At 36.1% G+C, this 14,958-nt stretch overlaps 2 protein-coding genes across 2 annotated transcripts; one reads left to right on the forward strand and one right to left on the reverse strand.

Annotated features, from left to right (window-relative positions):
* The first annotated feature begins 5,963 nt into the window (after window positions 1-5,963).
* On the forward strand, window positions 5,964-7,922 carry LOC122654954 (probable WRKY transcription factor 9). The gene is made up of 5 exons (XM_043849208.1): window positions 5,964-6,211; window positions 6,307-6,447; window positions 6,539-6,850; window positions 6,964-7,077; window positions 7,231-7,922. Exons 1-5 carry the CDS (start codon window positions 5,981-5,983, stop codon window positions 7,807-7,809), a joined length of 1,377 nt encoding a protein of 458 aa, XP_043705143.1. The 5' UTR covers window positions 5,964-5,980; the 3' UTR covers window positions 7,810-7,922.
* Window positions 7,923-9,310: 1,388 nt separating this feature from the next.
* On the reverse strand, window positions 9,311-14,696 carry LOC122654955 (glucan endo-1,3-beta-glucosidase-like). Its single transcript, XM_043849209.1, has 2 exons — window positions 14,558-14,696; window positions 9,311-10,260 (listed from the first exon to the last, which is right to left on the reverse strand). Exons 1-2 carry the CDS (start codon window positions 14,694-14,696, stop codon window positions 9,311-9,313), a joined length of 1,089 nt encoding a protein of 362 aa, XP_043705144.1.
* Window positions 14,697-14,958: the final 262 nt, after the last annotated feature.

Below are 14,958 nucleotides of genomic sequence, written 5' to 3' on the forward strand. Positions count from 1 at the left end.
TTTTTTAGGGTTCTTGTTGATATATCTGTCAAACATACTAATCGCTCACAAATAACAAGGCAATAGAAAATTTTTGATTTCAATGGTTAATATGTTTGCCTCTAAATTTATAACAAGCAAGTAAGAACAATCTTATAAAGCCCCCATATGTAACTGAAAACGTCTGTGATTCTGTAATTCCTGTATCTATGGAATAATGCATCTTTTTGAAAAGGGTAGTGGGTTATAATAAATTGATCAGTAGGAGTTGGTATAAAGCACTCATGGAATGTGATATGGCACTTGCTGATTGGGGATTTGATTGGGTTTTTTTTCCCCTCAATTTTATTACAAAAAAGTGATCTTTTTCTCTGTTTCCTCATATCATTTTTAATTGTGGGTTGTGGGATTTTGAATAGGCTAGAGGATATGAGCTTAAGATTTAAGAGTGTTTATGTTAGATTAATGTTAGATTAGATTGGATAATTAATGGGTGCATGGGCTGCACTTCGAATGCACAATATGCTTATTTCTAGGGGAATTCAAGGCAGTGTTTGGTATGCATTCTAGGTCGTTTTTGCATTCTTGGACGATAAAAACAATGCAGTGTTTGGTATGCATTCTTGGAATACATTCTAGGTTGATTTCGTATAAAAATAACACACGTCCAAAAATGCAAAATGGACTTGGAATGCGTATCAAGCACAGCCCAATTATTCTAGTATCGAGATCAAGCTTGCCCCTAACTTCAAAGGATAGAGTCACATTGTTCTTGATAGCCTGATCATATCTTTAACAAATTTGAAGGGAAAGGAAACAACAAAGTACATTTACTCTGGTGACACTCGAGCTCTCGCATGGTGGACGTCCACACCCAACCAATCTAGGTAGAGCTACAAGTATAAGAAGCCCCTCTATATTTGTATTTAGGATTTTATAATGTCAAAAGGTTTTATAGAAACTTATTATGGTGAGACCCATTCAATGGTTGGACCTGATCTTCCGATAAGACAAGTTTCCTAAATATGGGTTCTTTGAATAATGTAGGGATACCCTTTACTAAACTATCCCTTTTGGCAATTTTTCATCTTGGATGCAAAATATATAATTAGATATTAGGAAAAGATTTGCAATCTCTCTTCTCTTGACATGAAATGATCTCGTTGCCCTCCAATGTATGATATCATTTTGCCAAACCTCAATGCTGCGCTCTTCTATTTCACTAAATAGAGAACAGGTATTTGGCTGCTATAGGCAAAAGTTTTCTTGGTTGATGGTCTAGGTAAGGGACTATGGGGTTGGCACATTTAGTTCAAGCTGGAATTCTAGGTATGGTGGGCCTTTACCCTTTTGGGCCCATTCCTCACTTAAGAACTATGAGAGGCTCAACATGTATGGAACTCAAACTTCCAAAATAAACTATGGCCATTGCTAGTCAAAATTGACTCATTTAGTGAGTTAGGGCTAGGGTTAAAGATTTTTAATTGGTTAAAATGCATTTTGGCAAACTCAGCTCATGCGAATGCTTATGCACGGCTGGCATTAGATGCAGTCAGATTGGCATAAATGCTCATTTGAGATGACCTAAACAACGATTGCCCTTTATTTGATGGAGTTGATGGGAGAATCTCTCGTGTACGATTTGATTACCACAACCATTCATTGCTTTGAAGTTGAGATGGTTTTTGTGGAAGGGTATCCTCGCCTCTATTTTATAGACCTAATGTACACAACCTTACACCTGCTTCAGGGAGAGACTATTTTCAAAGACTCGAACCCGTGATCACTTAATTACAATGGGGCAACCTTACCCTTGCACCAAGCTCCACCCTTTTGTTCTTTACCAAAAAAAAAAAATCCTCCCTCTTGTTTAGGATAAGGTTATGATTCTAAAAAGAAGTATTTGAAGCCACACGTGTGCAGACTACAAATACAAATTTAGGTGGTGGAGGTCAAGTTAGGGGTGATTAAAGAAACCAATGTTGGCTTTAATGAAGACTCATTTACTCTGTCACATTCTAAGATGTGATTGGACCTCGATCACCTAAATAGTAAAAACCTATAAACTACACTTTAACTATACATCAAGGGCGTATAGAAATAAAATATATAGGGGATAATATATATTAACATGATACATCACGTTTGATTTATATTTAATGGAAAATCTCTGATTTCCATAATCTCTGATTTCCATTCTATTATAGAAATATATCTTATAATAACACAAATTATAAATAAGACTTGAGAATTTGATTTGTTTTAGTTCATCACTTAATATGTAATACTGTGTGTGTATAATTTATAGAAATTATATAGTTCTATCCATAGAAGCAACATAATTTTAGGTGATTAAGTTAAGTAAATATATATGAACGAAATGGGAAAGAATTTTAAAATTTGTCGTTTTTTCCCTCATCAAGAAAGTATGCTTCTATGAAAATTAGGATGAGACTAGGACAGGCTAACGGGGGCGGTTTTATCGTCTAATTGGATTCGGGTATAAAATGATAAGACCCATGTTGGGTTTTTTATTATTAAATGATGGGAGTGTTTGAATGACACCTTTATAGTTGTATTTAAAAATTAATATTTTCTTTTAATTGCCTCTCGTCTTATTTTCAAAAGATTTAAAAAAAATAAATTGTCATACACATATCTCGAGTAAGTATATATATAGAATGATATTATTATTTTCATTGGAAAAAAAAAAATTGTCTCACACCAAAAAGACAAAATAAAATTACAAATTATTTGACAATTTGAGGAGTGTCAATAAGAAAATCCCTTTAATAATTACCCTTAGATGTTGTAACTTTAATTGAAAGATTTTTCGCTGAATATAGCCTATATTGACAATAAGTTTCAAGATAATCTTATAGATGAGGTTACACAAAGCAATAGGTCTAAATCCATCAAACCCAGATCATGATCATAATATTAAATGGTTTTCCCATGATCATAGCCATGTTAACGTCGATGATCATTCGATTTTGCATCTCTTAACCCATTCGTGACCTGAGGATTAATCATTGATCTCAATCCAAAAAATGACTAACAGATCCAACAAATCTCCACAATTAGTACTTAAGCTAGTACCCTAATCCATTATTAATTAGGTAAGTCAGGTGCATGGGAGGGTATGTCTATAGATTATTAGATACTTACTTATAATAACTATATATAAATGTATCACTAAAAATGGATTTATGGAATCTGAATCAGAGTAACTACCACTCCTTTTTGAATATGGGTGAAGCCGTTGACATGTTGGGATCACCAAAAGGTCCAAAACAAGAGAAGACTCATTTGGTACCAATGGTGGCTTTTTCCTCTTTTCTCAAGGGGAATTTGTTTCTTATTTTACTAATTTTGGAACACTTAACGGGAGAAGGGGCTGCGGCGACGCTTGCTCTCAAGTCCACCCTTCCCATATTCCCTCTCTACTACTACTACTACTACTATTTCTTGTTTTGTAGGAATGAAAACATTATTATCTTAATTAATTTTTCATTATATCTAATAAATTAAAACTCCACATATAAGGACAAGAGACAATCACAGTCATACCCATCTCACACTCTTGCAATGGCTAGATTAGATTAGATTAATTTGTTGATATCTTCAAGTTTCAACGCCATTGAGGTGATAGTTTTTTAGAGATTTAAAAAAAGAAATGATTTATATAATATGAATTATAAACAACAAAATTCAACTCTATGCTTGTACGGTTGTTTAATTTGGATATATGTGGCCCTTCAATTCTTCTTTTTTCTCCTCTATTTTTTTTTTTTCCCCCCCATTTTTATAATTGATTGGGTGAGGATCATGGAAGTCTTTTTATCAAGTGATGGCATGTGAGACAAGCAAACACTGGAAAATTATCATCTCCAGTTTCCTGTCCGGCCCAGTTCCCCCAGTGCCTCGAATAAGGGAGGTGGACACCACCCGGACAGAGTGTTTGGGCATGGGTAGGATGGTCATTGCATTCCCCTTATTAATTAAAGGCATTGGGGAACTAGACCGGACAGGAAACTAGAGGGGATAAAAATCCAGCAGACACCACTTTCAAGTTTTCACCCCATCACCATCGAATGCTGTCATAAGGCGACAACATATGCAACATGCTCGGCCTTTTAGTCTCTATTCCATTGGGGACAGGTGTTCTATTAAATTATGATTTGATCCTTGGAATCACACAAAGATTTACGCGATTTAACAAGATTGTCTATATTCAAGTTGACATGAGATCTACTTCACAATCAATGGAGAATAGGGTTAGCCACTTGTCCTCACATCTCTCTCAGATCAATTACAAAGAAAGAACCATCGCTACAAATATATAATAACAAAACTCTATACAAACAATTTATCGAAATACCCATATAATCCTAAAAAAACTTTCCCTCTGACCCTTCAGCCACTTAATAACCCTTTGAAATCAACCCACAAATACAAGTGACGAAATACAAAACATCATACCCCCAACACTTCCCCAAGATAGGGTTTGGCCATTCTCAACCATGTCTTGGGCCTCTAGGCTGATCAGGTTATTGGGTTGGGTTGAACCTTGTCTCTCTACTTAACTAGAGCTGCTACGGACCGGCCTACCTACTTACGTACTCGATCTCAAGGTCTCATCTGTTAGTGAAAACAAGAATTTTAGTATTTTTAGCAAAAAGTCAGCTATGATTCTATGAATTAATAAGTTTGTGAGTAACGAAAGCTCTGAGAGAGTAGAGTGAATTAAGGAAGAAATTAAAATAGTGAACTCTATTTATTTATTAGCAGTAATTTAATTTTAGTTTATGAATTAAGTATTATTACTATTATTCAACTCTTCTAATTAAGAGTCTAAGTTAATGGTAAGATGGTGGAGTTGATATTTAAATGGATTTTAATCAGAAAGAGTAGACTCAAAATAAAAGTTAGAGAGAGAGAGAGTGAGAGAGGTCCTCTAGTTGACATTTTCAAGATCTGATCCCTATGTTCTTTTGTTATGGGATTTCGTACGGGGCTCGTATTCCATGAATTGAATACATTAATTTATTCTGATTTTATTTATTAATGAATATATTATTTATTTTAATTTAATTATGTTATCAATAACTTAAAAATTACCCTTAATTACAATCTCTCTAACTCTTAATAGGTATGTGCATTTTTGCAATATTACCTTAATTAAACATCATAAAATTATCAAAATTTGAATTATAAATTAAGGGAGAGGTTTTTCTGAGCAAGCAATATAAATGAGCAAACCAATGAGGTATTTCAAAACAATATCATGCACAGAGGGCAGCGAGGTCATTTCTTGTTTAAAAGAGAGAGATAGACACAGGGATGCTAATGTACCCTTCCCCCAATGACTCAGTGAGCCTTTTCCTAAAACTTAATGCTTGAAAAACGTGTTATGTACAGATTGGCCATCGATTATTATTTTCATTGATATTTCGTTGAAATAAGAGAAAGGTATTCGTACATGGGACATGGGTGTTTATGTCATTTCGAATGAACATTTATACCAATCTGATTGTATTTAATGCCCATCGTGCAAATGTAAATCCACGTATAAAAATTTTTGCCTCAAAATAATTTACATAAAAATGTTATTTTTTTTTTTATGAAAAAAAAATTAGTTAATTTTTTTAAAAACAGTTGACAACGAGTATAATTTTGCATTATTTACTTTTTTTTTAATGGTTTGTTTGGTGTAGAGTGTAGAGTATGTAGACACGAGGGTTACAAGCTATATAGGCAGTTAGGGTTCGTTTGGCTGTTTTTTCTGAGCTCATGGTTTCATTTAAAAAAAAATAGAGTTAATAAATGCAGTTATTTAAACACCCATTTAAAGTCAAGACTTTTGATGCTTCCTTATGTGTCTAATTATTTGTCTTAGATTGGAGGGAATTGACTTTGGTACCTCAAAAGCAGCATTAATATAGAAGTCCACAAAACAGAGAAAGAGAGAGAGAGAGAGAGATCTGAAAACTCTTCTTCAATGGGAAGAGAAGAAAAAAGGGCAAAGCAAATTGATCTATCTCTGAAGCTAGAAGGTCTTCAACAACAAGAAGAAGAAGAAGAAGAAGAGAAAGTGTTAACAGAAGATCAAGAAAGTGAAACATGTGAGAAGGATCAAATGGAAGCAACAACAAGAGAAGAGGAAGAAGAAGAAGAAGAATATTCATCACCACAAGAGAAGTCATTCCAAGAAAATTTGAACCCAGAAGAGGTATTAGAAGAAAATTAAAACCCATATTAAAACTACCTTTATTATCTCTATATATTTCAAAAACTGACTTTTTTTTTTTTTTTTTTTGGTGTTAGTTATGTATGCTTCAGATGGAGATGAACCGAATGAAAGAAGAAAATAAAGTATTGAGGAAAGTGGTTGAGCAAACCATGAAAGATTATTATGATCTCCAAATGAAATTTGCAGTTATCCAACAAAATAATGACCCAAAAAAGGTAATTAAAATTTCCATTTTTTTATCAGTTTAGATTCAATAAATGATTTGGAATCCTCTATTTATTATTTTTTTTTCCTTCCTTGATGTAGGATAATGCACAAATCTTTTTCTCACTTCACAGTGAAGGAAACACAATTCAAAACCAAACACCTCCATTAGTACTTTCTGAAGTTGATGATGCTAGAGAAGCTGCTGAGTTGGGATTGTCATTGAGAATACAAACCAATGTGCAGACACATCAAAGAGAAAAATCTAAAGAAGAAGAGCTCACAAATTTTGTTCCTGTACAGAATAAGTTCCAAAAGAGCGAAAGCGAATTGGCCGGAATTACAAATCATCCTGCAGCACCTCCTAATAGAAAAGCAAGAGTTTCGGTCAGAGCAAGATGTCAAGCACCCACTGTAAGTTTAAACTTATTAGAAATTTGGGTAGAACTCATCCTTAAAAGCTAGTCTTTAACGAGAGAAAAAATTATATATATAATTTAATTAAATATCTTCGGAATTTGATGTAGATGAATGATGGATGCCAATGGAGAAAATATGGACAGAAAATCGCAAAAGGAAATCCTTGCCCTCGTGCTTATTATCGATGCACCGTAGCTCCAGGATGCCCAGTGAGAAAACAGGTGATTTATTAGAATTATTTTTATCATCTGAGAATGCGAAATCAACCTAGAATGCATTCCAAGAATGCATACCAAACACAACCTTAATCTTATCCATTCTTTCATAGTATATCAATGAAGTCAATCTTATTAGATGTGTTAATTAATCATCAGGTGCAAAGATGTCTAGAAGACATGTCAATACTGATAACAACCTATGAAGGAACTCACAATCATCCATTACCAGTAGGCGCGACGGCAATGGCTTCAACGACATCGGCGGAAGCTACTTACGTGATCAACAACACTACCCAAACAACCAATTCTTACCACAATATTATTAATTCTCATTCATTAATAAGCCCATCTCACCATTCATCAAATGCTTTCAACAATATTATCAGTACTAATTATCCATCTAAAGGAATTGTTTTTGATCTCACCAACAACATTTTTGGTTCACAACAACAATTCATGACCCACTCAAACCCTAGTTCCTCACAATATTCACTTCCAAAGACACAAATGACTAATTATCCTTGGGCAACTACCAGCAGCAGCTCAGTCTATCATAATAATAATAATGCTGCAAGTGATATTGCTTCTGATCCCAAATTCAAGGTTGCTGTTGCAGCTGCCATTACATCAATTATCAGTAAAGAAAGCCCAACATCAGTTCAGCCTAAAGGACCTTCCATGGTTCTTTCAGATGGGGAGAGGGCTAGCTCTAGTAGTAATAAATGGACTCTTTAGTCTTTTCTTCCTTGTGGCTAAGCCTGTTCAAAATTTGCAGAGATGGATGGATTAGTTATAATTTTGTACAAATAGATTGATGAAGATATATTTTTTACAATATTTAATTTGGATTTCTCATGCCCAGAATTGTATTTTTTTTTCTGCTCAATAGCAGTCATATATATTAGATTCAATTCATATATACTTTTTGGGTTATGGGGTACATGGTGTTCCTTGCTTGGGTTTACATTTTCTTTGTTTGAAAAGTTGCATTTGTAACTTGGAATTCAAGATCTACTTTAGAATAGAGTATGTTTTTTTTCCAACCCATAATCACTCTTCTAAATAAATTTTTAAGGTGTTTATTTGCTTAAAATGTTGTTATTACCCCATAAAAAAGGGTGTATCCAATGCACGCGTCTCCCACCACTGCGGGTTTGGGGAGGGTCATAATGTACACACTACACTGCCGTATCCCTGCTTTCGCAGAGAGGCTGTTTCCAGACTCAAACCCACAATCACTTGGTCACAATGGAACAACTTGTACTGTTGCACCAAGGCCCGCCCTCTTTGTATTCCCCCCCTTTTAAAATGACTCACCTGCCCTTTCAATATGATGCCCCGTCCTGTGCCCTCATTGGTGTCGCCTGCTAATTTATCGCATGCGGGCAGGGTGCCTATCCTTCTCCCATAATTATAGGAAATATAATTTTTAGCAAGCGATTAGTGCATGGAATTGATGTGTCATATTTCTTACATTCAATTATATACCCTCTCATTTAAAGGCATTTTTCTTTATGCTTTAAAACCCTTCATGTATTGGTATGTGGATTCAAATCTCTCCAACGCGCATCAGACGGCTGAACGGGCTGACATGCACCCCAAGACAACACCAGTCGCCCAATGCACGGTGGACTCACCGGCCCGCTGAAGAAGATCTGTTTCCTTGGCATGCACCTTTTGATAATTCTAGATTTATTATTACTTTATTATGCCACTTGGCAAACTCTACTTAAGTTGAAACATGTAAGGATTAATGTTTTTACATTCTAAGTTAGGGGTGCAAGTTTGGCTCGCAATGGCTGAACCTACTAGAAAATTTTAGGGCTTGGACTGGGCTTTCTCTTCTGATTTAAGGCTCAATTGTGTTTGGAAATCTTGGCCTAAGATTAATCGGGCTGGGCCTAGCCTGGCTGAATCCAACACGGCATGGCCCAGCCCAACCTATAACTAGTAGTCTGATACACAGGTATATACACGAAATGTGTGCTAATATAAAATGGGGTATTTGATTGAATTAAACTATGAAATTTAACGTGTGGATAATGTAAATCATGTCCTCTATATCCAACGGTCAGAATGGATATGTCATCTATCCACGTGTTAGAATAGATACCTTGTTACATTTGGAAAAATAATAAACCTTTGTGACAACAATAATTCACCAAAAATAAAATAGGACTGTTATTCATCAATATTTATGGAACCGTACATGGTTTACCCAACAAACATTAATACACTACCAAAAGGGATATACAGGTTTCATATTAGGATAAAAGAAACCAAAGTGTTGCTCTACTCCAGCAGGTTTTAGGTCTTCATTAAACATGGCAAAGAAGAATGTATCCAAGGTAGCATGTGGCCTTTTAGGAGTCCCTGGATTAGTAGTAGATAATACTCTTGCCCTAAGCCTTGAGTTGTAAATCTTTGCATTAGCAATACTTGTATAAGGTTCATTACCAGCACTTGGCCAACCACTCTCTGATACAACAATAGAAACATTAGATCCACCAGCCCTTTCCATAGCTGAGTAAAATGCATCCACCATAGCATCAAACAAGCTAGAATAGCTCAATTTTCCATCTATCACCACAGAATGGTTAGCAAATAATGCAAAATCCAATGAAATATGGGTTGGATCAGAAGCATAAGCAAAATAAGGGTAGGCATTGATCATGAGTGGTGAACTTGTCTTAGTTAAGAAATCTAAGACATATGCCATAATAGGAGTCACTTGGGCAGTGAAGACACCTTGAGATGGTGGATAAGAAACACCTAAAACACTAGCTGGAACAGTTGTGGTGACCTTAACATTGCTTAAGCCAATTGAGACTAAAGCATTGTAGAGGTTGTTCATTGCATTTGGAACATGTTGTGCTAGTGAACCTGGAATCACTTCATTTCCTACTGAAATCCATGTTATATGGACATCATTTTTGTATGGAACAATGTTGGTGTTAACCCAAGCTTTGGCTGCTTCTGGGCTTGTTGCCAATTTAGGCAAATCTTCATTTCTTGTACCAAGAGAGAGTAAGAGGTTGGAACCCCTTAGAGCATTGAGCACTTGAGTGTTAGGTTCATAGATCCTAATTCTTTCAATTTTGGATTTCTTGTAGAGGTTTATTACTTTTTGAGGAGATGGTAGATTATCTGAAACTCTTCCATAGCAAACTCCAATGGGTATGGCACCTGTAAAATTAGATAGTTACACAAAATGGGTTAGATTCTACAGGATCAGATCAAACCTATGGGACTTAAAGAATGATGAAGGGAATAAAAAAGTAAAAAAGAAAACAAAACCAAAGAAAATAGAAAGAAAGCAAAATACTCCCTCCTCTGTTACCCTTCAGCATGCATGGTTTGTAAATTCGGGATTGGTCTAGGTATGAATTCAGATCTTCTCCAATGACATTTAACCATCAGAGTCGATCTCACACCATCCATGGGGTATGGAGACCACCTGAATCAGGTCAAATTGATGGATTTGACCCTGCTTTTTAATAAAAAATTTGGTTTTTTTTTAAACATTTTAACCTTTGGGTCATACCAGTGGATCGGTATTGGATTGGTCAAGGATCGGGATCAGTTTGCTTGATCGATAACAATCCGATCCAGACAAATCCACCAATCCGAGACCGATATTACGAGTCCTGCCCCTGAGACCTTTTCTCCCGTCATACTTGCGAGTCCCTCTACCCAGAAGTTTGAGCTTTTGGGTTGGATATTTACATGATGTCAGAGCAGGTTTTCTGTAGGTGTCTCTCGAACCTGACTTTTTTCATTTGTGCAAGCGTAATGCAGTTTCATCTTGACTACATGTGAGGGGAAGTGTTGGGAGAATAGTCTCACGTCGGTTACCCATGAGACCTTTTGTCCCTTCATACACTTGTGAGTCCCTCTACTCAAAAGTTAAAGTTTCTAGGTTGAAATTTTACATTTTGTCCCCCCCCCCCCCCCACTTTAGATTATTTTTTATTTTAGGGGCACTGTTCTCTGTGCCGCAGTGCAGCCTGTGCCCAGACACATGGGAGTGGGCGCAATGACCACCCTACCCCTCTCTGCACAGGCTGCCCATGTACCTGGGTGCAGGCTGCGCTGCGGCACAGAGAACATTCTCCCTTTATTTTATTTTGCTGTTGTAGTGATAGGGGAAGAAGTTTACCTACGCCACCCATTTGATAAGTAATAGCCATTGCAATTGCTATGGTCCATGCAGCCCATGTAATTAGTGTCATCTTCTCTGCTAATCACTATCCAATGGAATTTACATGCAACACAGTAGGCAAGAAGAAAGTATTACAGAACAGATAGACTATATATCTTGGCTTTTGATCACCAATATAAACAAAGTTTAAATAGATCCCATGATGATAAACAATTTTGGGCATTCTATCACAAGGATTCATATAAATTGAAAGAAAAGGAAGAAGTTTAATTTCCATGGAAACCTCTCAGAATTAAACATTTGAAGTCAAGGAAGAAAGCATGTCCAAACAAACCCTCTTGAATTGGGTGGTGAAAGATGTTCTTACCAATATGATATTTTGCAAACTTGCAGGGCACCCCACCTGGGAAGAAAATTGTGAAATAGAATTTAGATCTCTGATTGTTTGAGACTGCACAATTGACCCTTCTTATAAAGAGAGGTTGTTTACCAAAAAAATAAATAAATAAATAAAGAGATATTGATGCTTCAGATTTATACAAAAATAATAAATGACTACAATTCATATTCTATATATGGGAAAAATAACTTTGTCCGGGAGTGTGGCCCTTACGTTCGTGTACGGGGCCACTTAGAGCACAAACGTTGACATCATGGGGGCAGGATTTTCACCTTTCATGGGGGGTGAGGTGATCATTTTGCCCCCTTTGTGTTTGGGTGTGGAGAGTACACTCCCCCACGTAGACCTTTCTTCAATTAAAAAAAAAAAGGGTTAAAACAATGGGTAAAGCTGTTTGTAACCAACCCGGTTATAATAAGCTTTTGTAACCACTTTTCTAATTTGCCCTTAATCATGTCACTTGTAATTACTATGGGTGAGGTCATTTTTGTGATTTCTTGCCTTTTCCTCCCCTTCCCTTCCCCTCTCTTTGTTACAGATTAGAACCCTTCTGGAACTTCCGCTATTGCTGCGAGCTCCACCGTGATCCCAACTTCTTTGTAGCGCTCTTTCTCCCCTACTTTCCTAGGTCAAAGCCATCTCTCAATATTGTTTCGGGTACTCGTGGTGATGGAAAGTTGGGCTGTTACCGTTCGAAGTAGAAGAACGGATCTTTATCCTCTTGTGCATCCGATAGTGCACTGGGCAGTGCACCTTTAAAGTTCATCCACTCAGTCTCATCGCCACCGTCGGATGCTCAAGTATGGTGCACTGGGCAGTGCACGTGCACTTGAAAGGATAGAAATTCTAGGAGAACATGATGGAAAAAAATAAAAAAGAAATTAATGAAGGATAAAGATATCAAATTTACATCTTTAACCTCTCCGTAGAAAATTGACACATCAGCTTACAAGGGTAAAAGATGTACGGTTACAAGTTTTGTTTGTAACCGTTACAGAACTTGTAACCGTACATCTTTTACCCTTGTAAGCTGATGTGTCAATTTTCTACAAAGAGGTTAAAGATGTAAATTTATTACCTTTATCCCCTCTTTATAACGGTTACAAACAAACGTACCCTAAAACAATAGACATGCTTTGTTGGCTGGGATATCTTATTTCTTCTGTCCAACATCATATCAGTTTAGTTAATCTACATCATACACATGGTTCCGATACTCATCTACTAAATTAATTTTATCTAAAATCAGATTTCCTTAATTGATTTTACTTAAAATCAGATTTCATTTTCTTCTTCCTAAATCCATTTAGGCCCGCCTGTCTAGGTGCAAGGGAAATAAAGGGAAAGGGAGGTGAAATCAATTCAATACTAAAAAAGAAATTTAGATTTGTGACTGTAACTATACAGAAAATTTTGTGAATATTTAGATTAGATCAATATATAGTAATATTTCTCCGTACATGGTTCTGATACTTATCTACTAAATTAATTTTACCTAAAATTAATCAGATTTCCTTAATTGATTTTACATAAAATCTGATTTCTTTTTCTTCTTCCTAAACTCATTTTGGCCCATGTAGTTGGAAGGGAAATAAAGGGAAAGGAATTTACCCAAAAAAAAAAAAAAAAAAAAGGAAAAGGAGGGGAAATCAATTTAATACTAAAATAATTTTTTGGAAAAATTACATTGTCACCCCTTGAGGTTTATACTAAATACAGAATGACCCCCTGTGTTTTTAAATTATACAACCACACCCCCTAAGTTTTGGTTAGTTGTTATAGTCAGCCCCACTCTGTTATATCATTACCGTGCACTAAAACTAAGGGTGTCAAAACTAAACCGAAACTGTTTACTGAAATCAAACCGAACCGTTTAAACTGAAATCGATAAACCGTTTAGTTAAATGGTCCGGTTATGGTTTTAGAAATTACACCGTTTATTTAATCGGTTTGGTTCGATTTAAGCCGATTAATCCAACAGTTTCAAACTGTGTAATCCAATTAAAACCGATTATAACCAAACCGTCTAACCATTTAAAAACTTAAAATTTTTTTTTACAGTAGCAACTACTAAGCAATCATGTTTCTTCATTAATGATTTTTTTTTCTAAAAAAAATAAAAACTAATAACTTAGTAAGTAATAAAAAATAATTAGTATTAATAAATAGGGAAAATTACATATACCTCCCCTGTACTTTGCCCTAATTACACGTTCCTTCCCTTGGTTTTTCCACCTTACATTTTGACCCCTTATGTCTGACGGTGTTAGAGTGCTGTTAATTAATGCTTTGAAAAGACAATATTACCGTTGTTCTAAAACACCACAAGTAAAATTACAATGATACCCTTTTCATCATCTTCAACCTTAAAACGCCCATTTCTTTCCTCCTCCACCGCAGCCACCACCACCGCCATCACTACAGCCACTGCCTCCACCAACGCCACCACTGCCGCCGCCTCCTCCTCCTCCTCCTCGGACTCTTATTCCCTAAAACTTTAAATTCACACACTAAATGTTGACCCTTCTATTTGCAGATTATGTTTCAATTAAATGTCAGTAAATTACAATAAAAAAAAAGCTTAAGGGGTGAAATAGAAGAATCAAACTTGGATTTGATAATAGATCGAGTGGAAGATTGATTGTTCACCTTGGTATATACCAAGCAGGTGGAAGATCGAAAACCATAGAAAACCCTAAACACCAAAACCCCCAACCCCAAAACCCATCCAGAAAAAAGAACAAGAATGAGGATAGCTCCTATCGTTTCTGCTCTGTTATTAGCTCTTCTGAACCGCCTTGCTCCTCCTTTGTCGGAACTTCCATGGCAGGTTGTGCCCTCGCCGATGAAGCTGGAAGTTCTGATCTCCACCCCCAAAAAAGAGAAAAAGAAGCAAAAGGGCATAGCTAGCTATAGCTCACCTAGAGTTCCTGGAAGATTCCTCTTCTTCTTCACCAGTGACACAAGAGCTGGATTGGGAGGAGGGTTAGGGTTTGGATTGGTTTCCCAATGAGCAAAACCTCTGAATGTAGTGGGAGATGGGTTGTTCTCCCCTTCCATTGCCCTGCTCTTGAACAAAAATGGGTACTCTATTGCCATTAAACTCTATGAGAAAACTGATCTCCGAAATTCCTCTTTCTAACTTGAATATGTAATAAAAAAATCTGTTGAATTATGTTGTTTCTGCAACTTTTATCTCTTCCATTACATCATTGGAAGATGCCAATGGGATGAAGCTTCTTAATCTTGAGATGAAACGATTCCACGTAAGACAGACGTCTCTGAAGCATTCGTTGCCTCTGTTTTGGACCCCTGAATCTCT

The sequence above is a fragment of the Telopea speciosissima genome, chromosome 3 (genome assembly GCF_018873765.1).
Source record: "Telopea speciosissima isolate NSW1024214 ecotype Mountain lineage chromosome 3, Tspe_v1, whole genome shotgun sequence".
Lineage (NCBI taxonomy): Eukaryota > Viridiplantae > Streptophyta > Magnoliopsida > Proteales > Proteaceae > Telopea > Telopea speciosissima.